We start from the raw sequence: 26,530 nt of genomic DNA on the forward strand, positions 1-26,530 counted from the left end.
AGAGCAATTGAACAATATGTGTGATGAACCTTAATCCATTCATTCATTTCTATTTCTTAGAATCTGTCTCATTGAAAGCATTTTAGATGTAGAAATAGGTGGTCATCTATTATAATATTAAGGAATTTTAAAACAGCATTATATTGTGGAATTTGTTGAATAAGCTGCTGTAAATCTGCAGGATGAGAGATTACATAACCATTAAAAATTAATTATGGCTGAGTATGGTGGCACATGCCTAAAGTCCCAGCTACTTAGGACACTGAGGCAAGAGAATCATTTGGGCCCATGAGTGCAGGACCATTCTAGACAACATAACAAAACATGTCTCAAAAAAATAAAATTACAGATTTGAAGTCAACAAAACAACCGAAAAGTGTGACGTAAGAAGGAAGGGATGCAGAAGACAAAATTGTATATTACAATTTAATACACCACCAACCTGCATTGTTTGCATTTCTGTACTTGATTCTAAGACCCGTAAAGCTAGGGATCCTGATATCTAAATAACCCCACTCCAGTCCCTCTCAATGCCCAGTACAGTACCTGACTATATATTGGTGGGCATAAGAAAAAAATGACAAAGAAATCCAAGGGCAAATTAAAAGATCAGAGAGTCCACTATACAGAGAGAACACGTATTACAAAGCAAAATATAACATATCTTTTTATAAATCAGAAACCTTACTTAGATTGTTCTTTTAAAAAATTTCACATGCTAATACTGTTTACTAATCAACCTTTTATTAATATTTTTTCAGTATATGGTTATATGCGAGTCCTAGACAAGTAACTGCCCCCTGCCCCAGTTGCTGGGGATTGAACCTAAGGCCTTTACTATTCTACTTATTTTCAAGTTCAATAATTCAAGTATGGTTGGTCTAGTTGTTTTATTCTGATTGAATTGTTTTAATTAGCAAATTAGTGAACATCAACTTCATAAGTATATCAATAAGAGAAACAAGTGGACTATGTATACACTTAATTTATAGCTCATGCACAGAATGTAAATTATACTTTTTAAAATTGGATTTTTTTTTTTTTACACTTCCAGCTTGAATATTTTTTTTCAACTTTGTGGCTGTTAAATTTAGTAAAAAAAAAAAAGTGTATTTAATTTTCAAATATATATTCACATGATTCAAAATTCAATATATATGTATATTCTTTACAATTAATAATTATTAGTACTTTTCTAAACTACATCAGCAACTTATTTTGAATTAACAATTATTAATATTTTCCTAAACTACATCAGCTTAATTTTAAAAGCACAATTTAAGGACAAATGTTAAAATAGTTGTAAGTAAATACAGCTTATTGGTCTTACTCTCCATCTTTGAGGTTCTACTCTGTTACTTCCCAGTATTGCTGAAAACATTCAGAGTCATGTGGTGGCAAAACCACTGGGGCTGGTGTACCAAAACCGCTTATACTTAAGAAATACTTATATTCTTCTTTTAAAATATTTTGATATTTTAAAATATCAACAGTGTCTGGGCCCAGCTGTGCATCCTCTAGCTCCAGCTATTTGGGAGGCTGGGGCAGGAGGATCTCAGGGTCAAATTACCAGCCTGGGCAACTTAGCCAAGGCCATCTCAAAAGGGGTTAGGGATGTAGTTCAGTGGTAGAGTGTCCCTGGGTTCAGTCCCCAGTACCTCAAAAAAATAAATAAAGGTCAATGCTGATTTCCATCGTTTTCTTGCATCAGCTCTTCTCTCACTCCCACCCACAACCTTAAGCCCAGAAAGCTGCTCTGTTTCCCTTCTTACTCATTTCCACTCAAGCCAGAAAGTTGATTATTTGGCTTGAATGTTCTCTTCCTTTCACCACTTGTATGTAATTTATCCCCTAGTTTGGTTGATTCTTTCTTTTTTTTCTTAATATCCTTGGAATCCATCCATCCTTCCCCCATAGTCCAGAGTCATTATCACTCTCTAGTCTCCACTTGTTTTTGCCTTCTAAATAATAGACTCTCACTTTAAAATTCCTGGTGTTCTCCATTGCCCTAAGTATAAAAATCTAAATATATAGCTTACAGAGTTCATTTCTAGATCTTTTTCTTTGTATGGCATCACTTCTCACCATCATTCTCAGGTTCATTTGGTTTGCTAATGCTTTGCCTTTCAAGTCTCATTTAGCCATAATTTTCTCATATGTTCTAGAAAATTTTCATTCATTTTAACCATGGTAAGGACTTTACCTTTGTGCTACTTTTGGTAATTTTGTACTGACTGCAGGCTGTGTTGCATATAAAAGTAGGAGATTCTAAAAAGATGCCAAAATGTTTAAGTTAGCTTTTAAAAATACTTATGTATTAGGTAGTTTGTATGTGCTGTTTTATTAATCTTAACTGTGTTTCAGAGAGGTAAAGTAATTTGAAGCTTTCTGATTTTAAGGGTCCATACTTCACTAGGTGAAGTGGTATGCTTCGCAGCTCAGGTGGCTGAGTCAGGAGGATCCAAAAAAGTCTGTGCTTTGATGTCTGACATCTTGTTTGGCAAGTGAAACAAACTTAATTTTGCAGATAATGCAAAGTATAAAGCTATCTTAAAGCAGCTTTTCAACTACCATGCCCTTAAAACTATATTTCTTTACTTAGTTTAGTCTTTGTTCTTACTTTGTGTTCTCCTTATTCAGGTTAATTTAAAAATATTAAATTGCTGCATTTCAAAAGCGAAACAATATCTCAGGAACTTTCTTACTTTGAATATTTGTTCCTACAAAATTTGATTGCATATTTTTAAGTGGATGAAGGAACTGCTAAAGGTTTAGGTTGCCAGTTACTACTGAATATTATATTTTGTCTGGTCTTTCTTCCATCTTCTCTTTTTAATAATTAATAACCTTCTCTTTTTAATAACTAAATGATAAAGCTTTAATTATAAATAGTCATAATATAGTAGCTTCTTTGTCCCTTAAAACTTGTCAGATTTTTGGGACACTAAAAGCATGAAACATTAAAAAAAAAAAACTGTTCAGTTGGACATCATCAAAGTTAGACAGAAATCAGGTTAAGAAAATGAAAAGATAAACCACAAAGTGGAAGAAAATATTTTCAAAATACATTTCTGATAAAGGATTTGACTTCAGAATATATAAACAACTCTTAAAACTCAATAAAAAGACAGAAACTTTTTTTTTTTTTTTTTAAATCCAGAATGAGGTTAGGGTTGTGGCTCAGCAGTAGAGTGCTCGCCTGGCATGTGCAAGACCCTGGGTTTGATCCTCAGCACCACATAAAAATAAATAAATAAAGGTATCATGTCCAACTACAATTTAAAAAATGAAATACTAATGTGAAAAAAACGATAAATGTTTGAGCTGATATGCCAGTTATCCAGATCTGATCATTCCATCTTGTGTCCATGTATTGAAACATCACACTAGGTGTCCATTTACAGTATGTCAATTACAAATTAAAACACACTCTAAGGATACTAAATATTGAATCAATCAATCAACAAAATGAGAGTGCTGATAGTACTTGTTAGTGCTACCTCTGGGTGAAAATGCTGTACTGAGATAGAACTAATTAAAAAAAAAAAAAAGCTAGACAGAGAATAGGTGCTCATAGATACTTGTTGAATTTAATTCATATAATCTTAAAGCCAGAGAGGACTTTAGAGATAATGTGCTTTCAGTTATTGCTTTTTCTTCTGGGAGTACATGGTGTTTTTTGCATATGCTTATTAAAGCACACACATCAGCAGGTCTTATGTAGTTTTTTTCTGTTAACTCCTTGAGGACAAAGACATTGATTATAAGGACCCACCTTCCCACCTTCCCTGATGCCTGGAATATTGTAGGTACTCAAATGCTTGCTAAGTGAAAGAGTGAAAGGGAGTTTAAACTTCTCTTATCCATTATGGTAGCCATTAGTCAGTAGCTATTTTAATTAATTAGAATTAAATAAAATTTAAAATTCAGTTCCTTAGTTATACCAGCCACATTTCAAGCATTCATTTACCACATTTAGCTAGTAACTTCCATTTTGGACAGAACAGAGAATATTACCATCAGTTGTGAGTTTTATTGCACAGCACTGGTCTGGACTGTTTCCTCTATTTTGCAGCTCAAAATGAGCTCAGAGAAGTCAGTTGCTCAAAATCAATCCATCAGAAGCAGAACTGGGATTAAAAATAGGAACTCCTTAATCAATATCATTTTTATTAAGTCACAGCTCTGATTTATTTCAGAATTCCAGTTATATATAAGCTTATAGCTCCAGTAGTATTACAAAATATAAAAAGTTGAGAAAATAGTCTTGCATGACTTGTTGACTCCCACCTGGTCACTTGATTCAGTCTTTTAATATGCTGGATTCTCTTTGTTTACATTTTTATTTAGAAATTTTATATTCACATGATAAGTCAGTCAGTCTGCTTTCTTTTGTTAGGACTTCGAATTAATGTTAGGCTAGCTTTCCAGAAGGAACTTGAAATTTTTCTCTGAGAACATTAAATAGTATTAATGTCATCTGTTCTATAAACAGCTATGAAAATACACCTGTGATTTTATCTGGGCCTGGTTATAAACCTAAGCCTAAATCACTCTAAATCCTTTCAAAATAGAATGGTATATCTTGATTTTGTTGTTGTTGTTGTTGTTTTGGTTGAGTTTATTCTAACTCTTGTAAACTGTTTATTTTATCCAAATGCCTTCAACTTTTTGATTGGGTATTCTTAATGAAGATAGGAAGTGTCATATGTGAGTTGTTTATATGAAATACTTTGCATTAAATTTTAAGAGATCTTTATTAATTTGGCCTCTATCTGCTTGTGATTGGAATGATTTACTAGAAACTTATTTACTGTTTACATCAGGAGAGGGAAGTGCTTTTAAATCTCTCACAACTTTTACCAATCAATATTTTTGTTAGATTAAGCCTCATGATGAGCTTCTTTATTACAGAATTCTGAAGATGATAATGAACTCTAGAAATATAATGAACATTGGGGGTTTTGTTCTGGTAGACAGGAAGTTTTGAGATCTTGGTAGTTTTCTTTAGTTAAGTGTTAGAAACTAGATTATTTCTTAAAAATTTTCTTAAAGTTTCATATGGATATCTTAGAGTTCAAATTGGAGATTTGTGGTCCAAAGCTCCTTGACACACTTCCTGTGTGTGGTAGGTTGGAACCTGTGAATGCTCTCCTATGTGGCAAAAGGGGATTTTGCAGATGAGAGTAAGTTAATAATTTTGACACAGGGATTTTATTCAGAATTATCTGGATGGGCCCTTATTGAATCACAAGTGTCCTTATAAGTGGGGAGTACAGGGAGGTTTGACTACACTAGAAGATACTGCAACATGGCCACAGATGCATAGGTTGTAGTGGTGTAGCCAGAGGCCAAGGAAGGACTGCTGTGGTATCTAGAAGTAAAAGAGGTAAGTAACAGATTCTCCCCTGGACCCTTCAGGAGAAATCAGCCTGGTGACACATAGATTTTTAGACCCTTATTTGATTCACTTTGGATTTCTAGCATCTGAACTATAAGAGAATCAATTTCAGTTTTTTGAGCCATTAAGTTTGTGGTTATTTGTTAAAGTGGCAATAGGAAACTAGTACAGTGTGGCATTTGTTAACTAAATACATGAGATCAGGAACTCTAGGCCTGTGGAATTCAACTCCATATCCTTAACATCCTAGAAGAGTGTCTCTTTTTTTTTTTTTTTAAGAGTGAGAGAGAGTGAGAAAGAGGGAGAGAGAGAGAGAATTTTAATATTTATTTTTTTAGTATTTGGCGGACACAACATCTTTGTCTGTATGTGGTGCTGAGGATCGAACCCGGGCCGCACGCATGCCAGGCGAGAGCGCTGCCACTTGAGCTACATCCCCAGCCCCTAGAAGAGTGTCTTGTAAAAGGTAGGCACTCAGTGTATTTGGAGGGGGTGAGGACAAGGGCATGTGGGGAAAAGGGAGGAAAAAAAAGAAAGGAAACAACTCAGCTTATAATTAAAGTAAACCATATGAACATGATGCAGGTATTTAGCTTATGGATAGAGCAGAGAAAAACAGTGGGGTTGAAGTCTTAAAGCCCACCCATAACCAAATAGGGTCTGTATATTTGAAAATAACAGTTTGAAAGGTTGAACAGTAAGATGTAGAAAATAATTGAGAAATCAAATAAATCAAACAATTTGAAACTCTTAAAGATCCCTGTCTCATTTGAAGAAAAATACAAATGCATGCACACATGTATAAGGTATATTTTAATTAAAATTCAGATTCATTCCTACCATTCTCAATTTATATAAGGTGTCAAGAAGGTAGTTAAGGGGGCTGGACTAGTAGCTCAGTGGTAGAGTGCTTGCCTGACACCTATAAAGCCCTGGGTTCAATCCTCTGTACCACACATAAATAAAGAAAATAAAAGATCCATGGCCAACTAAAAAAGAAGACAGTTGAGTATACTCATATGGCAAGTGAGTGCAAGAAACAGCCTTGTATTATTTATGACTAATTTTAATTTTATTTTAAAAAATAAGTTGTATGTTAACATGATGCAAAAGTCAAAATGTACGAAGTGATATACAAGTTTGTTTCCCATTTCTGTCTCCCAGTGACAGTTTCCATTCTCCTAAACATCCTATTACTATTTTTATGTCCTATCAAATATATAAACAAACATATCCTAAGTATTCCTTTTTGATTTTATCTTTTAGCAGTTCATAGTATATAAGATACATTTTTCTACTTCTTATTTTGTTTTTCACTTAATGTTTGAGCTCCTTCTATATCAATACATAGAGCTTCCCCATATTTTATGGTGACATATTATTCCATGTATCAGATTTATGTTTTCCACAAACATGATGGAATGTGCCTATTTCTTTACACCACCGATAGACAAATATTTAATGTCGAGGGCCCAGTATTTTAGGCTTCCAGGCCACATACATTCTCTGTTGCAAATTCTTCTAGGTTTTGTTTTATTTATAACCCTCAGGAAAAAAAAAAAACAAAAAACATTGTATTGTTGTTTATTTTTGTGGTAATAGGAATTGAACTCAGGAGCTTTCTACCACTGAGCTATATCTTTGTTTTATTTTTATTTTCAGACCATTTTATTTTTATTTAAAACAGGGTCTTGCCAAGTTGCCAAGGCTTGCTTCTAACTTGACATCTTCCTGCCTCAACTTCCCCAGTGGCTGGGATTACTGGTGTGCACCATCACAGCCTAACATAAAGTCTTTTCTTAACTCATAGGCCATATAGAAACAGCCCAAGAGAGCTGATTTGCTTACCTTTGCAAACATTTTTATCAATCTGATGAGTAAAACAATGGTATCCCAATTTAGTTTTGTTTGTATTCCTCTTATCTGTGAGATTGAAAGTATTTACAGCTGTTCATATTTCCTTTTCTGAGACTCTTTGTATGTTTTGCACAATTTCCGGCTGTTGATGTTTGTTATAGTAACTCCTCTTATAGGGAAATTATTTTTTCGATGAAATGGGTGAAAAAATCCCCAATTTATTTATTTTTTTTACTTAGTTTATAGATGATTTTGTCATGTAGAAATTTATTTTGAGAGTTAAAAATTTATCAAACATTTTCTAACTTTTTAATTTTAGGTCTTCTCCAGCCTAAAGTTATAAGATAGTTGTTTTGTGGTTTTGCTTTTTCTCTCTATGCCTTTATTATCATTTAATTCTTTGATTTACTTAGACTTTAAGTTGTTGGAGAATAGATCCAACTTTATTTTTTCCAGATAACTCACTAGTTGTCCTAACACCATTTATTGAATTATTTTCCATCCTTCTCCTCTCTGTTTAAAATACTACCTTTGTTACTGTACTATAGTATTATATTTAGATATATTTCTGTATATTCTTTCCCATTGGTCTAAAGTAAGCTTGCTTTAGAAGTCTCAACCTTCACTAAATTATGTGTGTGATCATATTTTATTGAAGAAATCCGGATGCTGCTTGCCCTTATATACACTTGTTCTTTGCTTGAACTCACTTCCCATTACAAAGGAAGAAATATCCCTACTTCTGTAAGGTCTGGGTCTCCACTTGTTGGTCCACTCTGGGACTTCGCTCCTCAAGTCATCCTCTCTTTTGCACCATTAAATTCTCCCCCTTTTTGGATGATTACTCTATAAACATTAAAAATATTAAAAAGTAACCAAACAACAAACTTTGTTCCTGATAACATTAACTCTAACCCCATTTCTCCATTCCTCTTAAAGAGTAAGAATTCATTTCTAAACCTACTCTTTAGCCCATTCCATTCTTGCCTTATTGGTGAGATAGCACTTCCTAAAGTCACCATCAGTCTCCATTTTGCCAAAACTAGTAACCAGTTAGTATCTGTTCTGTTTCTCTTGTCACTGTATCTCGTCTCAGCCTCAGCATGATTGAGTTAACAAGCTTTGATAACTAGGATCACTCAATTTCCTCCTTCTAAACCAACCTATCATGTTGTCTCAGGGCCCCTTCCTCTGCTTCCTCATATTCATCTCAATCTTATCCCTTAGAGAATCAGTTTGTTCAGTTTTGTGAATTTAAATTTAGACTGTAAATTGATATTCAAAGTTTTGTTTCTATCTCTATCCTGATCCCAGAACTCTGGACTAAAATATCCAAATTCCTACTAAAGAACTCCAATTAGGTGTCTACAATATAGGCAGATCTTTTGATTTCTTTCTTAGACCTGTTTCTTGCTAGCCTTTCTCCATCTTAGGTAATGTACCACCACACATTCAGATATTTGGGCCAAAAGCTTAGAAGGTACTCCTGCCACTGCTACCCATCCCCATCCAATCAACTAGCAAATCCTGTCAATTGATTCTCCATCCTAACCTGGCCTTGAGCAGGACAACATTAGTGACCTGGATTTCTTATTTATTATATGAAGTTGAAATAGCATATACCTCAGAGGATTGTTAATATATGGAGTATGGTACTCAAGTTAGCATGTACAGAGTGCTCAGAATAATGTCTAACACTTAGGGAGTGGTCAATAAATGTTTATTTTTATTATCCCCAGGATAGCTAGTAGTAGTAATTATACTTGTACTAGTTGTAGTGGTGAAGCTAGTATTCTTATTATTTTTGCTAATGCCACTGCATCCTGAATCTCTTTCCTCTCTTGCATGGACTCCTGGGATAGCCTCCTTCTATATCAACTCTTTATCTCATTACCTTCTTATTTTTTTCATTGCACATAGGACTAATAGAATTTTCTTATTTGTGTATGTATCTTTAAGCTCTAGTAGGAAAAGGCATTGGCTGCTTACCATTTAAAACAACATCTAGTATTTCAGTTTGTATCTTCAATGTCCTACAAAGATCATTTGTTGAAGGCTTAGTGCCCAGCCTCTGACACTATTGGGAGGTTATAGAACCTTTAGCAGGTGTGATTTAACGTAAGGAAGTTAGGTGATTGGGAGCATGCTATGAAAGGGGTATTGGACCCAGCCCCTCCTCTCCTTCTATTTGCTTCCCAGCCACCATGAGGTGAGCACGTTTGCTGTACCATGCCATCTCTGTCATGATATTTTGCCTCACCACAGGCCAAAAACAATATGACCAAGTAATCATGTTCTTAAACCTCTGAAACCACAAGCCAAAATAAATCTTTTACCTGTTAAGTGGATTTTCTCAGGTATTTTGTCACAGCAACAGAATATTAACATGCCAGTATTAAGCAGCTAAGTTGTATAGTACCAGGTTTATTTAATGGGAGCAAGGAATATTTCCTTGGTGGGAATTGCTTTTCCTGGATGGTCTCTTAGAAATCTTTGATGTGCCACTCATCATTATTAGGGAATGTCTGTACTTTGGAAAAATGTCCTTAGAAATCTTTGTCTATTTCTGAGTCACAGACTATATTTTAAATTGATCTGGAAGAAAAAGTGTTTTAACCCATTTGGTGTAACTGCTTAATGTTTGCTCATGCTCTCTCCCTCCCTCCCTCCCTTTCTCCCTCTCTCTCTCTCTCTCTCCCCCTCCCTCCCTCGCCCTCTCCCTCTCTCTCTTCCCCCCCACACTTCCTCCCACCCCTGCGTGTGCATGCACACACACACATAAACACACACCTTAGAGTATTAATTGATTTGGTAACACCCTGAGCATATGTGGTACTTACTGTTTTAAAAATAAAAGTTACATAGCCATAAAATGATTGTAGCTACCAGCAACTTGGGATCATAATAGTGAAAAGAAATCATTTTCTTATTTGTTTAGAAACACCAGCAGTTGACAAACCCCCCCCCCCCGCCATAAACTGTTTCAGACTTGGTATCTTTCAGATTTTTGGTTAGTAATCTGTAGTACTTTCATTATTACTTTTTTGTTGTTGTTGTTCTTTATTTTATTCATTTAGTTATATGCAGTGCTGAGAATTGAATCCAGTGCCTCGCACATGCTAGGCAAATGCTCTACCACTGAGCTACAACCCCAGCCCATTATTACTATTTTTGAGTAGTGATGATCATTCAGAATCTAATGACCATGTTCTCAGTACCCAGATGAAAAGATGGGGCTTCATCTTTGAGTTGTATTGAACCCTTAGCCTAAAAATGTAGATTACTTTTTGTCATACCTTCATAGTTCAAGCTGCTTCTGCTCTAATCATTATGATGTAATAATAATAACTGAATCAAAAATTGCATGTATGGTGTTAGCTCAGTTTTGCTGAGTATAGTGAAGGCAGTCTCAAAGGAAGTGTGTTAACATGCTCATGCTGGTAAATGAATACTAGGATTGTGGTTTGTTTGAATGTTTTTCAGTAATGGACAAGTGCCCTACCACTGAATTACATGCCCTGCTGCTTTTCTGTGTTGGTCACAAATAGACATATAGGTATAACTTCTGGGTGAGACTTGAAATAAGGCCTCACTCTTAAATTCCAATACAACTGATACGTTAGGCACATATCTGTGGCCTTTACTTGTAATAGGCAGCAGTAGCTGCTTTACATCAATTGGGTCTGAAGCATTCCTCAAAGTTAAGTCTGGCTATCTACATTTGTAATCATTCATTGAACAGACATGCACTGAATGACTAATTTCACCAAGTCATGTTGGTTATATTAAGCATAAGTTAAACCAAATAGGTCCTACACTCAGATTGTTTCTAGTATTCTGTACCAGAGAAGACCCATATAGAACAACTACACAATTCAGTGATTTCAAGTTGTGATAAAGGGCTTTAAAAGAAACGTAGCAGATGTTATCTGAGAATACAGGGCAGGGGAAAGCCTTATTTGTATTGAGAGTTTCAGGTAAGGTGAGACCAGAAGTTAGCCAGATCAAATAAAAATATGCCAAACAGAGGAAAACTACATGGCAAAGGCGAGAGGCAGAGGAAAGAATTTAAGGAACAGAAGGAGACCAGCATATGTTTGATGTAGCTGAGCTAAGAAAGATGGGCACAGATAGGGAAGTAAGCAGGGTTGGGCATAGTTCTGTGAGCTGCTTAGAAAAACTATCTGTAACCTAAACAAGTCAGAAACATCCCCTCTATTCTCTAATAACAAAAAAGTCTCTTTGGGCCTCCATGTACACTTGAGATTGCTCGAGACCCTGCAGCCTTTTTTCCCCTAATGCCCAGTACCATGGCCAAAGGTGACTGAGTACTATTACTACAGCTTCTGTAGAAATCTGGTCTTCTCCACACTGAACACCTAAATGTCTTAAACAAATGCATAGTCTGAGGAAAGTGAGGGCATGTTAGGCCCAAGTATTTAATTTAGATTGTCCACTCCAGGAAACACAAATGTTTTAGTAATGGTACTTTTGAGCATGCAGTGTTGTATTCAATTTATAGTTCTGTTGCCAAGTTGTTGGAATGTGGTCTGTCTTGTAACATGACAAGCCTTTCAGTGAGTTCCTTAACCTAAGGCATGGCAGTCTTTTTTTTTGGTCATTTATTTCTTCCTGAAATCAGAAAGAGCATCTCTCTAAGTATTGCCAATATGGATTAATATGAAACAGTGATTCTTTAACCTGTTTTCATAATTTGTGTGAATGTATTCCAGTGTAACAAGTACCTTGTTATTGCCAGCATGTGATTGCACTGGGAACTCCACATTTGCTCACAGCTCATTATGGAAATGATTATAAGAGAAATGCCCTCGAGTCATTTGCTTGTTTCATTGTCATGGCATTCTCTGATAAGTGATTCTTTCCCTAAGTGAGCACACTTCATTTGCCATCTGTTTATAATCACTGCAGAATGAAAACTAGTATCATGAACCCTAGGGACATCATATCTCTTTCCTACACTGGAATTCTGAAAAAGAATATACTGAGCGTTACTTGTCCTTTCATTCTTCTTAGATCCTTCTTAATCCTCCAGTGAAAACGCAACAACACACAATGGCTGCAAATAAGCCCAAAGGTCAGAATTCTTTGGCCTTACACAAAGTCATCATGGTGGGAAGTGGTGGTGTAGGCAAGTCTGCTTTGACTCTTCAGTTCATGTATGATGAGGTAAGCACTAACTTCATATTGAGTATCAAAGTTTGGCTTTGAGAGAATATTCACTAGCTTAGTTTTGGTGTTATTTTGTATAGATTCCTTGGATCCTTAAAAGCTACTCAATGTATTTTTCCATTTTTAAGTTCAGAGCCAACATATGTATAGGACTTCATTTTACAAGTCAAGAACTCAAGATCCTTAAAAACCTCAGACTTTAAAAACAGAACAAAACTGAAAACAGTATTCTTTTTTTTTTTTTTTTAAAGTAATCTACTTTAGGTCTTAAATTTTAGTCCTTTTAATGAAGACTCCCACCTTGAATTAATAGGACTGGTAGATGCAGAACCTTATTGAGACTTGAGGTTAACATATATAAAATGTTCTTTAATGATCTCAATGGAAAAGTTAGTTTTTATTTTGGATTTGATGTGGCATCATACATCTTTAACCAGGTAAAGACCATATCACTAAAATTTGTAATTATTAGGCTACAAATTTATGTGCATGTATTTATATCAGATTTTATTATCCTTCAGTTAAGATTTCAGCCTATATAAAACAATATATTCTTTTCCTAGAGGACCACCATCAAGTCTTAATGATTTAAGAGTTAATAATTCAATTTAAACATTTATCCTCAGCACTTCCTCTCAGTAGAAACCAGGTTTTATGGTGGCAATGTACTCTTTTTTACTTAATTCTCATAACAATCCTGCATGGTAAGTAATGGCACCACCATTTCACAAGGAAGAAAAAAACCTCAGAGAGATTATCCACTTAGCCCAAGAAGGGCAAGTATTACAAGTATTATACCTGGCTTTCTGCAAAACATAATCCAGCAAATTTCACCACCCCAAGTCTTTTTTTTAATGTCTGTAATTTACATTTCTTTCACACACACTCCAAACCCTCAGATTCATTCATTTTCCTGATTGTTGCAAATGACTATGAAAAAAAGTTTAGGGAGAAGGAGGATTGAAGTGGTACTTCAAATGAAATTACTGATTCATTCATTCAGTTGTTTTTCACACTATTCATTTGACAGTCTTTTCTCAAACTAATCCTTTTATCAGTCCCCTTCTTGACAGTAAAGAAGCCAAAAGTAAGAATATCCACATGCCTAACTTTTGATGATGTTTAAGCACGGTGTTAGAATATAAATGTGGTAAAATGTTGAATAACTTTTGCAGTTACAAAATACTGTCCATTTTCTAATTAATTGTTTATGAGTGTCCACCAGTCTAGATGCTATTCTAGGCTTTAAAGATATAGCGCTGAGAAGCATATCCAAAGTCTTTGCTCTCAAGGGTTAAATTCTAGTGGTGGGATATGGAAATTAAGCAAATAAGAAAATATCAGATGATAAAAATATTTATAAAAGCTAGTAAAAAAAACCCACAAAATAACTGTGTATACATGTGTGTTCATACATATGTGCTAACAGTGTTGTCAAAGGGTTCATTAAGATACATGAAAGAAATTTATGAAGTTGATGATAGGAGCAGGAATGTAAAGTTGCTTAATTGTATTATTTGAAAAATCAAGTTTGGGAAGAACTCTCACAAGTCCAAGCTTTGACCTCCTATAGAGTAGCATGAGTCACTTTTATTCATTTCATTTTGGAGAAAGAATAGACTTAATGGTACTTTCATACTTACCTAAATATTGACCTATAAGTTATTTCCACAGTTCTAGCACAAAAATTTATATTTAGCATCTCATAGAAAGGTGTTCTTATAAATTTAATAAAATATATGTTTAATAGTTTTGACATGTATAGTATTTTTTTAAGAAAGCAAAAGGCATAATTTTCAAGCTGTAAGCAGTCTAGTGGTAATAACAGTTCATCCCCCATTTTTTATAATTAAATATTTCAAAGTAAGAAGTTTTAAAAAGCAAAAGTACCCTTAAAAAATAGACATGTTTTTCATTTTTTTCTAGTTTGTGGAGGACTATGAACCTACCAAAGCAGACAGCTATAGGAAGAAGGTGGTGCTGGATGGGGAGGAAGTACAGATTGATATCTTAGACACAGCTGGACAGGAGGACTATGCCGCAATTAGAGACAACTACTTCCGGAGTGGGGAAGGGTTTCTCTGTGTCTTCTCTATTACAGAAATGGAATCTTTTGCAGCCACAGCCGACTTCAGGTATGTTTGTGAATGATATTGCTCATAACATACTGCACAACAGTTCTCCAGAAAAAAGGGGACAACAAGAACTTCTTGATTGTTAGTCTTTTACTATATCTCTAATTGTGTTTATTTCTCACTTCAGTATTAGTATATGATTCTGTCCACTGTGTATGTATACACAATATTCAGGAAACTTTACATAATCTTACAGCCATCCTAGTGCCAGCTATATTAGAGCTTGAGTTTATGGCAGCTTCAAGTATCCAAAGTTCCTTTATGCATTCCTGAAGTATTTCTCTTTAAAGTACTACTGCCCTGATAGTGAATAATCAATATATTGAGCTTTTCCAGCTTTTAAGTCTTTTTTGGGTTAGACATTGATTTAGGAGCATTTTGTAACACTCAGCAGGCATATTTTTGCCATTCTCCTCACAATTCATGTGCCCTGAATTTTTAGCATAGAAATAATTTTATGGACTGAATTTGTAAAATAGAAATAATCATTGTAGACTGGCCCACTAGGTTGTATTCTACAATATGTCTTATTTACTATTTGCTTAATTAAAAATCTTTGGTTTAGCAGGGACAGTTTTGGTGAATGGGAGAGAGGTTCCTCTATTTATCTAAGAAAAGTTTGGTATAAATAAGGTTCTTAAGTACTCTTGCAAATACTTTATGCATAATTAAACATGTTCTTTAATTACATATTTTTATTTCTGTGTTACATATCAGCTTTGGTTATAGGGGGACACAAAAGAAGGATATAATATATCCTCTAATTTCAAAATTTACACAACCAAGTTGAATATGTAAAGCAAAAGCAAGCATAAGTAAATATTTATAATTAATATTATAATTAAATAATAATATAATTAAATACAGGATAATGTAGGGAAACACTGGCAGTGATCACTACAAGGATCCAGCATGGGAAAGGAGTCACAAAGTAGATGAGCCTGAAAGAGAAGGATTCCACAGATGAGAAAAATGGCATTTCAATAGTTGTACAAAAAACTGAACCAGTGCTTATACACAGCATTCCTTATTATGTACACTTGAACGTCTCAAGAACTTAAAGGATTCTAAGTTAACTGTCTTTGTAAAAAGGTACATCATTGAGAAACTGTAAAATATAGATGTGTTTGTAAAATTAAGTTTGTTGGTTTCTACAAGGAATTTCATATACGATAGAATGCAAAGGGTGGCAGATCTAATAACTTGCAAACCTGGGAGACATGTTGAAAGTTATATAAATGTCAGTGCTTATTCATTCATTCAATAAATATGAGAGTTGATTATGTAGCAGGTCCTGTTCTAGGTAATGGAATAAATTTGTCACCATAGTTACTAAAGCCAATGTGGTATTTCAAGGGAATAAGGTATTTTTATGCCAAGAGAGAATCTTGGGCTATTACTGTTACAAAAAATAAGGATGATTCATTACTCTTCTTGTATGGCTCCAATGTAGTGCCCTTCCCATAAATAAAAATGACCCCAGTTACTCACCAGCAATGAGAAAGACATTTGTGAGAATGGTTACAGTAGGCACTCCACATGGTATCACACTTTTTTACTGAGCTTGATTATGTTTTCCCTGATAAGGTTAAAATGTCTGGAAAGCAGAACCCCTTTTTTACCCATCCCCATCTCTGGTACTCACTGTTGATACAGTTGTGATCATATAACAATACAGTACACATTTAATAAAAATTTTATTTGATTTGAAAACTCTTTACCTTGGTGCTCTCTTTCCTTACAACAAAAATGAAGAAGTTTGACCAGATTGTAAAAGAACTTTTCTATTTTAAAGTTCTCTAATAGCATAACATTAAGGAAAATGTGTATGAAGGCTATAGACACAGCAATACGTTTCTCTGACACCCAGAAAAGTAACTAATAAAACTATTATTTCTAAAGAATATTGTCTTCTCACCTCTGGCCAGTATATTCCAGATTTTTCATGGTCATGTTTCTGATACTATTAATCATGCCATAATTTTAGTATAGGTCTTCCTGCAGCATCTGACTAAAAGTAGCTTAGTAGGTAATTAATGAGTATATACATATGTGACCACAAGCACTAGAGTCATGAACATTTGAGTTAGACTCACCTTCCTGGTGGTTATTGAGACTGAGTGGAAGGTCAGTTGTTATCTTAGTTCAGGCTATAGATCATGACGGATGGTAGTTAAGAAAGTCTCAGCACATTTATCATTACCAACCCTGGAAAAAGGTTTTGGTTGACTAAAATCCTCTTCACAAGTACATCATAAATGTAAAGCAATGATGGTGAGTATTGACATGCTTTTTGCAAGGTATCATTTGAGTGACAGGAAACATAGCACTGTGTAACTGTAACTGTACAGTTTAGCCTATAATACCCAAATATTATGCTTTTTAACATTTTTATTTTTTAAAAGGATTTTTAAAGTAAATACAAATCAGTGAAAAATGGATGTGACTTTCTGTGTGGTTCATAGTCCATATATATTAGAACAATTTTTGTTCTAATTGAGAATTCAGGTTCAGGGAATTTGTTGCAAGCATTGAGTCTGTTAGAATATTTGCTACATATCAGTAATTAGGCAAATGAAGTAATAACAGTAACACTACCTGATATTCATGTAGCAATTACCATGTGCCACTGTTCTAATTACTTACATAAATCAGTTCACTTATCAAACAACCCTAAGAGGTAGATACTACTGTGTTTCATAAGTTCTAACCTATACATTTCTCAAAAGTCAGGACTATGACCTGGCATCGTAGCCTTATACTTGGCAGTTTTCTTGAGAGTACATAAATAATGTTTATTAGTGAATTCTTAAATTTTACTTTCTAAAAGTATTATTTCCACATCTTTTAATGAAGAAACTTAAACACAGAGAAATTAAGTCATTTGTCCTACCCAGGTCATGCAGTTAATAGCAGAGAATTAAAATCCAGGAGGTCTACCCTATATCTCTGAGTTTATCAGTGATACTATACTGGTTGGTGCTCATTAAACTAATGACAAGTTTTTTATAAAACCACATGACTACCACATTTCATATTTTTAAATAGAATGTCATGTTTTCTATTTAAAATATAGCATATTCTCTAGTATTTATTCTTTTTTAATGATTTAACAGGTTTGTTTTTTGTGGTGCTGGAGATCAAACCCAGGATCTTGAGCATGGGAGGCAAGCATTCTACCAACTGAGCTATATCCCCAGCATTAGGGCATTATTTTTAAATCATATAAACTATCCTATGACAGTATGTTGTTATATCACTCATTATTTTACTACTATTAAATATAGCCCTCAGCTGAAACAATGTAAAAATCTTTTTTTTTTTTTCAGAAAGGTATGGTCTGATCACTGTATCATAATAGCAGCAGGCAGGAAAGTATCATATAATATGGAGAACCTCACCATAATGCCAGACCCCTTGTTGTTTACTCTGTATCAGAGATAGGGGTCTTTCATGATGAAGAAGTTTTGGGAACTAAGCCTTCTTGGTCAGGGTTTGTTCCCTTCATAATCCTGTTATGAGAATCCCTGTGGTATCTAGCATAGAAGTTGAATGTGTTTTCTGGAGTTAAATTTCTTGGGTTCAAATTCTTGATCTACTTACTCATTTGTGACTCTAAGCAAGTTAACATAAATTTTGTGTTGATGTAAAAAGTAAACTTAACATCTTCCTCCAGTAGATAATCATAATAACAGCTAATAGCATTTATTGAATGTTTATTATGTGCCATGCAGTTATAAGCACTTTACATTTACTCCTCATAGCAACCATATAAGGAAGGTATTGTTGATCCCATTTTATAGAAAAGGAAATGGCAACAAAGAGTACTTTTCTCAGAGTCACATGATTAAGAAGAGCAGAACCACAATACTTACAAATTGGTGACACTTCATATTATATAATTTACCTTTAAATGAAAAATCTATGCTGAGGAGCTACTTCCTATAATTTCTGGCATGTGTGAGACTTTAAAAATATTTTGTGGGACCTTTGATATGATGTGTGATCTTCCTCCCAAAATCCCATAACTCCAGTCATGAGAAAAACATTGCACAAATCCCTGCTAGGAGACATTCTACAAATTACCCTAACCAGCACTCCTCAAAACTATTAAGGTCATCAAAAACAAGGATAATCTGAGAACTATTACAGCCAAGTGAATTCTAATGAGACTAAATGTCATGTGGTATCCTGGATGGGCTCCCAGAACAGAAAAAGGATGTTAGGTTCAAACTAAGAATGTCCAATAAAGTTTGGGCTTAAATAATAATGTATCATTATTGATTTATTCATTTTGGTACACATACTCATACTAATAAACGATGTTAATGATAGTGGAAACTTTTCATGCTATGATCTCAGCTTTTCTGTAAATTTTAAAAAACCTTCCGAAATAAAAAGGTCATTTTAAAAATACGAAAACATTTAGGGAAGGTTGTACTTGATACTTTTTGTTTTGCACCTCTGCTTGTTATGTTTATATTCCCAACTGGTTTATTTTTCTATCATTACTGAAGTGAATGTGCATCTCAGATAATTGATGATAGAATAAGAAGTATTTATTATTTTCTATGATGTAATAGATAAGCTTGTTGCTTATAGAAATAGATATATAATTATAAACATGCTGATTGCAGATAGCTAGTTGCTATTTTTTTATCATGTAGAAGTCATGTTAATATTTCTCATTTTCTCTTATCCAGGGAGCAGATTTTAAGAGTAAAAGAAGATGAGAATGTTCCATTTCTACTGGTGGGTAACAAATCAGATTTAGAAGATAAAAGGCAGGTTTCTGTAGAAGAGGCAAAAAACAGAGCCGACCAGTGGAATGTCAACTATGTGGAAACATCTGCTAAAACACGAGCTAATGTTGACAAGGTAAAATGTGGCTCTCTTTAATACTACATCATGTTAAAAATAGACTGATTTGCTTTAACTCAGCTCCATTTTGTCTAGAGTGTTATGAGATTTAAATAGAATTTTAATACAAGTTAATAATTTATCTTTGCAGCATTCTTAAGTAAAACGTGTTAGGAATTTCTTACATGACCTTGTCTTTAACTTCCCAAGAGACTTTAAAACGTGAGTTACTATAGCTGATTGTACTTTCTTTTTTTTTTTTTTTTTTGTAACACTGACGGCATTCTGTTTTTCTTATTCTGATGTTTTTCTGCCTGTTTTTCTAATTCTGATGGGGCTGCCTAGTTGAAAAGGAATTGTAGAAGTCCCAAGATGGCAGTACTGAATGTTCTCTCCATGACCTGATGCCTGCGCAGCCCATTTAAGTTCTCAGAATGAAGGTGCCAGGCTGGGGTTGTGGCTCAGTGGTAGAGTGCCTAGCATATGTGAGGCACTGGGTTCGATTCTCAGCACCACATAAAAATAAATAAATAAAGTTTCATTCACAACTAAAAATGTATTTATTTAAAAAAAAATGTGAAGGTGCCTCCCAAGATAAAGTAATCTCCAAAATAAAAGGATTTTTAAATCTCTGTTACTACTATTATATTCTCTACCCTGTGCTTTTTTTTTTACCTCTGAGTAGAAAAGGAAATTCAGTTTCCTTCTTCCTTATGTTCCCACTTTGTGCAGAATGGCCCCTCCTGGGAACCAGATGTGGAACCCCTGCTAGGTGTCTAGGAGCCTCCCCAAGTGTATTTCATTCTGCTGCCTCCAGTGATTAGGAAGATTGTGTTCTTGGTGGAGGCAGCACAGTTGCTTGAGGGCCTCCAGGTGAGACCTTTCTTCACTCCCCAAATATCCAGGCTCTATAGCAGTGCCTTTTAATCTCCAGTGTGCAAATTAATTGCCTGTAAAGCTTAATAAACACCCATCCTTAGGTCTTACCCTGAGATTTTGCATCATTGAGTCTGGGATGGGGCTTGATTAGGATAGTAAGAAGACCCACAGTCTAGGGAAAATGGTTCAAGATCAGGAACAGGTATGGTGCAGAAAGAAAACACAAATGGCTTTTAAACTTGAAAAAAAGATTAAGTCTCACTTATAAAAAAGGAAGTACATTTTTTTTTTTTTTTAGAAAGAGAGAGAGAGTGAGAGTTTTAATATTTATTTTTTAGTTATCGGTGGACATTACATCTTTGTTTGTATGTGGTGTTGAGGATTGAACCCCGGCCGCACGCATGCCAGGTGAGCATGCTACTGCTTGAGCCACATCCCCAGCCCCAGGAAGTACATTTTTAAAATGTAATGGCATATCCTTTTTTTTAACCTGACACATTGGAAAAAAGCAAAAAAAATTGATAATACGTTCTTGGCAAGAGAATAGAAAAACAGGAAACTCATGTTGGTAGAAGGACAATGTGGTGATTATCTGTCAAAATCATGACCCAACAATTCAAGTTCTAAAATTACATTTTACAGAAAAAAAAAAATCATATACTCACAAAAATGTATGTTCAAAGGTAAACATTGGGGCATTTATAGAAATAAAAACACCAGAGCTATCCAAGTGCCAGCAACAGACTGGTTTAAATTATGAAGTGTTCATGTAATGGAATTCTACCCAACCATTAAGAAAGAAATGGAGATAGAACTAAATGTGCTGACAGGAAATGATCTTCAGCATGAAGTGAGTGAAACAAGCAAGGTGCAGAACAGTGTCTGTAGTTTGTTGTTATCTATATTTTAAATGTACACTGAAGGGCTGGGGGTTGTAGCTCAGTGGTAGAGTGTTTGCTTTATGTGCATGAGGCCCTGGTTTAATCCCCAGCACTGTAATCAATCAATAAATGAAAACTAAATAAATGTACACCCATATGTGTGTATATCCTAAGAATATGTAAGGATTTGCTTCCTGTAGTCATCACCAGAGAATTAAATTACAGGTATATGCTCATTTCTCTGTAAATACTCTTCTGGACTTCTTTATTTGAACTTTTTGCCATATGCATATTTTACCTTTTCAAAATAGAAAAAATAAAGGGATGAGGCTGTTTTAGTTACTGTGGCTGCAGAACAAAATAATTTCCTAGATAAAACAGCAGATTGTGTGACATTAAGAATTTAGAGAGGGCACATTTGGAGATTGTTCGTATCTTCTTTACAGTGTTTGATGCCTTAGCTGAAAAACTTCATGTCTGTAAGTATCTGAATTTAGGTTGTAAGACTTGTTCATACTTGTCTGGCTCAACCAGTTGATGCTGACTTTTATCCAGGGATGTCTCAGCTCCTATCCATGTGGGTTTCCCCATGTGTGTTGTCCACGTGTGTTGACTTGGACTTTCTCACAATGCACTGACAGTTCCAAGGGCAAGTGTCACAAGAGAATAAGAACCAGGCAGAAGCTACACTGCCTTTTATTACCAAGTCTTTGGGGGGGCAGCATTATTTCATCCTGGTTCTGTCAGTCAAGGTAGTCACAAAATCCCACCAAGCATCAGGAAGAAGGCTGAGAATAGAATCTGCCTCCTAATAGAGAGTGTCAAGTCTCTGGCAATACAAATAGAAAATATTGATGTGACAGTTTCAGAAAAGATAATCTGTCAATTCGTGGTCACCTCCAACACAAAATTAAATTACATAGGCTGCTTATAAACTGAGGTACAAATTTATACTGAAAACTCTAATTTCATATGCTGCTATTCCCTGAAAAGTGACTACTTCAATGGCTAAATAAAAGTAACCTTTAGCAACTAATCAGTTTCTAAAATTAGGTTATACTTGGGATTTTTTGGCTGAAGAAGTAATCTAATAGTTGGAAGAACTAATATTTATTAATACTTATAAGAGCTGGGCACTGTGGCAGGCACTAACCATGTAATCCTAAATATATATGAGGCAAAGGTGGATACTCTTCTCATGTTCACTTTTTAGATGAGAAAACTGAAGTGCAGAAAGATACATAACTGGAGCAAGATCACATCTTTCCTTATTCTTTTACTTAAAAAGACAGAATAGGCATCATGTCTTCCATTTTGGATGTCATTCACTTCTAGAAACCTGATTTGTGAATTTTCAGGGACAGCGAGTGTCGATATTGTCTTCTGTGAAGTTGTGAAGCATCATACATTGTCACAGACAACGAATACTGGCTCCCCACTTTATCTTTATCTGGATTCCAAATAAACTATTAAATAAAAATTTCAAAGAGGCAGGTTTTTATTCTACTCTGAAATGTTGTAACAAACCAATTTGTTGAACCTGGGGCATGGGCTACCACAAAGGAATCACAAGAAGTTAGAGGACCATCTGGGTGAACTACTTGTGCACTCATTGGCTTCATTCAGTGACCTTTTTAGGACCCTCTAGTTTTAGTTCTTAATATGTAACTCTGAGGTTGCTCTTGATTTTAAGAAATGTCTTGGCAAAATGGAAAGAATTTGAGCAAGTAAGTAGATGTCAGTCAATAGAGGAAGTATAATTATGATGTTAGTAGTCAATTTTATGTTGGGGAAAGAATTTTAGGATATATGTGCTTTATTTTTTCAAAAATATTACTGTGGGGGCCAAGGTTGCTCTCAGCAGTAGAGCACTCACCTAGTGTATGCGAGGCCCTGGTTTCGATCCTCAGCACCACATAAAAATAAATAAATAAAGTAAAGGTATTGTGTCCAACTACAACTAAAAGATAAATATTTTTTTAAAAATTACTGTGAATTTTTTATTGTATAAGTAATGAATGAATACATGCTTATTTAAAGAATCATAACAGAAATATAGGAAGAAAAAGTGAATAGCTTCACCCATATGCCACTCTCCTGCCCTCTCTGTAGTAACTAGTGCTAACACAGGTGTACCTTTCCAGTTGTTAAAGGCAGGCATACATACATATAAAAGAAAATTAACATTTGCTTATTTTACCTATATATTAGTAGGATTTGCATATGTTTCTGTAATTTGGTTTAAACTTTAGACAAATAGATACCACTCTTACCATTAATGCATATAAATAAATATACCCACATTCTTTTTAAAATCTACAAAATGTTCCATATTAGGTTTTTCCATATTTCTGCCATTTTCCTATTAATGGCACTTCGGTCATTTGCAATTTTTCTGTTACACACAGTATTTCAGTTAACTTTCTGCAATAGTGCAAGAGAAAAGACAAAGATGAGATGAGAGCTGTGGTGTACACCTATAATCCCAGCTACTCAAGCATCTGAGACTAGAGAATTCCAAGTTCAAGGCCAGCCTAGGCAAGACTGTGTCTCAAAATAAAAAAATAAAAAGGACTGGGAATTTGACTCAGTGATAAGAGTGCCCCTGAATGTAATCCCCAGTATCACCAAGAAGAAGGAAAAAAGGAAGGAAAGAAAAGTCAAGTGTACATTTTAAATTGTAGTAACAAGTTACCCTCCAGAACAGCTGCCTTTACATTCCACCAACAGTGTGTGGAGAAACATTTTACCATACAGCCTTGCCAGCCCAAATTAAAACAACCTTTAAAAATACCATTAAGATATTTTAATTTTTAATTTGTTTTCTGATTGCTACATTTTCTGCTTTTGGGGGGGGGGTAGTTGGGGTGCAGTACTGGGAGTGAACCCAGAAAGCCTCACATGTTCTAGGCAAGCACTCTACCTCTGAGCTGCAACCCCAGCCCTGCACATCTTTTGATTGACTCACTGACTGGATTATCTGAAATCCCTTTCTTCTGCCCATTTATTAAATGAATTGTTTATCTTTTGGATTACTGAGTCCATTTTTTATTAAGGACATTGACCCTTTGTCCATTTACATATGTTGTAAATATTGCCTCCTAATCTGTACTATATCTTTTTATTGGGCTTATTTTGTCTTTTGGCATGGAAAACCTTAAAGATTATGTTATCAAATATATTTCTATTTTCCTTTATGATTTCTGAGCTCTTAGCTTGCTTAGAAAGAATATCTACCACCAGCACAAAACTCAACTCAAAGTGGATCAAGGACCTAGGAATTAAACCAGAGACCTTGCACCTAATGGAAGAAAAAGTAGACCCAAATCTCCATCATGTCAGATTAGGCCCCAACTTCTTAATAAAACTCCTGTAGTGCAAGAATTAAAACCAAAAATTAATAAATGGAATGTATTCAAACTAAAAAGCTTCTTTTCAGCAAAAGAAACAATCAGTGTGGTGAATAGAGAGCCTACAGAATGGGAGCAAATGTTTTACCACAAGCACATCAGATAGAGCTCTAATCTCTAGGATATATAAAGTGCTCAAAAATCTTAACACCAAAAAACAAATAACCCAATCAATAAGTGGGCTAAGGAACTGAACAGACACTTCTCAGAAGAGGATATATAATTAATCATCAAAATATGGAAAAACGTTCAACATCTCTAGCAATTAGAGAAATGCAAATCAAAACTACTCTAAGATTTCATCTCACTCCAGACAGAATGGCAGCTTTTAAGAATCCAGACAATAGTAAGTGTTGGCAAGGTTGTGGGGGAAAAGGTACACTCATACATTGCTGGTGTGACTGCAAATTTCCAATCTGGAAAGCAGTATAGAGATTCCTTGGAAAACTGGGAATGGAACTACCTTTGACCCAGTTATCCTGCTCCTCGGCTTATACCCAAAGGACTTAAAAACAGCAGACTTCAGGGGCACAGCCATATCAATGTTTATAACAGCACAATGCACAATAGCTAAATTGTGGAACCAACCCAGATGCCTTTCAGTAGATGAGTGGATAAAGAAAATATGGAACTTACTCAGCATTAAAAGAGAAGAAAATCATGGCATTTGCAGGTAAATGGATGGAGCTGGAAAATATAATGCTAAGTGAAATAAGCCAATCCCAGAAAACCAAAAGCTGAATGTTTTCTTTGATATGAAGATGCTGACTCATAATGGCAATGGAAGAGGAGCATGGGAAGAATGGAAGAACTTTAGATAGGGCAAAGGGGAGAGTAGGGAAGGGAGGAGGAAAGGGGGTAGGAATTATGGTGGAATAAGTTAGAGATTATTACCCTAAGTATGTGTATGAAGACACGAATAGTGTGAAAATACTTTATGTACAATCAGTGACTTGGAAAATTATGCTCTATATGTATAATATGAAATGAATTGCATTCTACCATCATGTATAACAAATTAGAATAAATAAATAATTAACAAAAAAGAATACCATTCTAAACTTTTTAAAAATTTATTCAATTTTTTACTTTATTTCTGCATTTGGTTTTTATAGGCGATCCTTAACCCATTTGAAAATATAATATTGTCTATCCTGTGAAGTAGGGGTACTAACTAAAAATGAAGAAACTAGTGAAGGCAAAAAAAGTTAAACAAGAGCCTGTGTATTTATTTTTTCTGGGTTTTATTTTTATTTATGTGAGAAGAGTGATTTCTTATGGTATGCAGAATTAGAAAGGACAATTTTTTTCTCTTTCTTTTTTTTGTTTTTTTTTTGGTGTGTGTGTGTGTGTATGTGTGTGTGTGTGTGTGGTGCTAGGGAATGAATCCATAGCCTTGTGCATGTGAGGCAAGCACTCTACCAACTGAACTGTATCCCCAGCCCATAGAAAAAACAAATTTTGTACATAATGTATTGCCCTAAAATGAGAAAAGAGAATGAGGAAGACAAGAGGAGAAGAAGATAGAGGGAGAGAAATAATATTTAGAGTGTCTGTAATAAAATAAGTTGGAAGAAGCCCTGTGTCTAGGGGATTGTCATTTGTCTGGTTCATCAAAACTAGTTCTTTATTCCTATCCCTAGTTATTCATTTCATTTAATTGGCATTTGAAGTAGGACTTTCTTCAGCTTTAACTCATTAAATTGGTTGATGCAGACTTTAAAAGTTTCCCATTGTTTTTTAGAAAAAATGACCTCGGAGGTTTCTGATAGGGATTCCTTGAAAATTTATTGTCGAGACTAAACAAAAATTAGAAATTAAACCTTCTTGTAATATCCTTTTTTATAGTTGTGTATCTGCATGAGAAAGCAGTACTGTAGTAATTACATTTAGTTAGGATGGAGGGTTCCTGCCGCA

At 34.8% G+C, this 26,530-nt stretch overlaps 1 protein-coding gene across 4 annotated transcripts in view; it reads left to right on the forward strand.

The window, feature by feature from the left end:
- Rala (RAS like proto-oncogene A) overlaps positions 1 to 26,530 on the forward strand; it is a 62,923-nt gene that overhangs the window by 32,243 nt on the left and 4,150 nt on the right. For 2 of the 4 annotated variants that reach the window (XM_076836352.2, XM_076836365.2), the window contains exons 2-4: positions 12,293 to 12,445; positions 14,375 to 14,583; positions 19,287 to 19,461. In XM_076836352.2, the coding sequence (XP_076692467.1) occupies positions 12,332 to 12,445; positions 14,375 to 14,583; positions 19,287 to 19,461 (498 nt within the window). In that variant the 5' untranslated portion in view covers positions 12,293 to 12,331. Of the gene's footprint in view, positions 1 to 5,798; positions 5,868 to 12,292; positions 12,446 to 14,374; positions 14,584 to 19,286; positions 19,462 to 21,649; positions 21,683 to 26,530 lie in introns of those variants that run through there. The other 2 variants (XM_076836363.2, XM_076836360.2) reach the window with 2 other exon arrangements.

Source organism: Callospermophilus lateralis, chromosome 1, assembly GCF_048772815.1.
Source record: "Callospermophilus lateralis isolate mCalLat2 chromosome 1, mCalLat2.hap1, whole genome shotgun sequence".
Lineage (NCBI taxonomy): Eukaryota > Metazoa > Chordata > Mammalia > Rodentia > Sciuridae > Callospermophilus > Callospermophilus lateralis.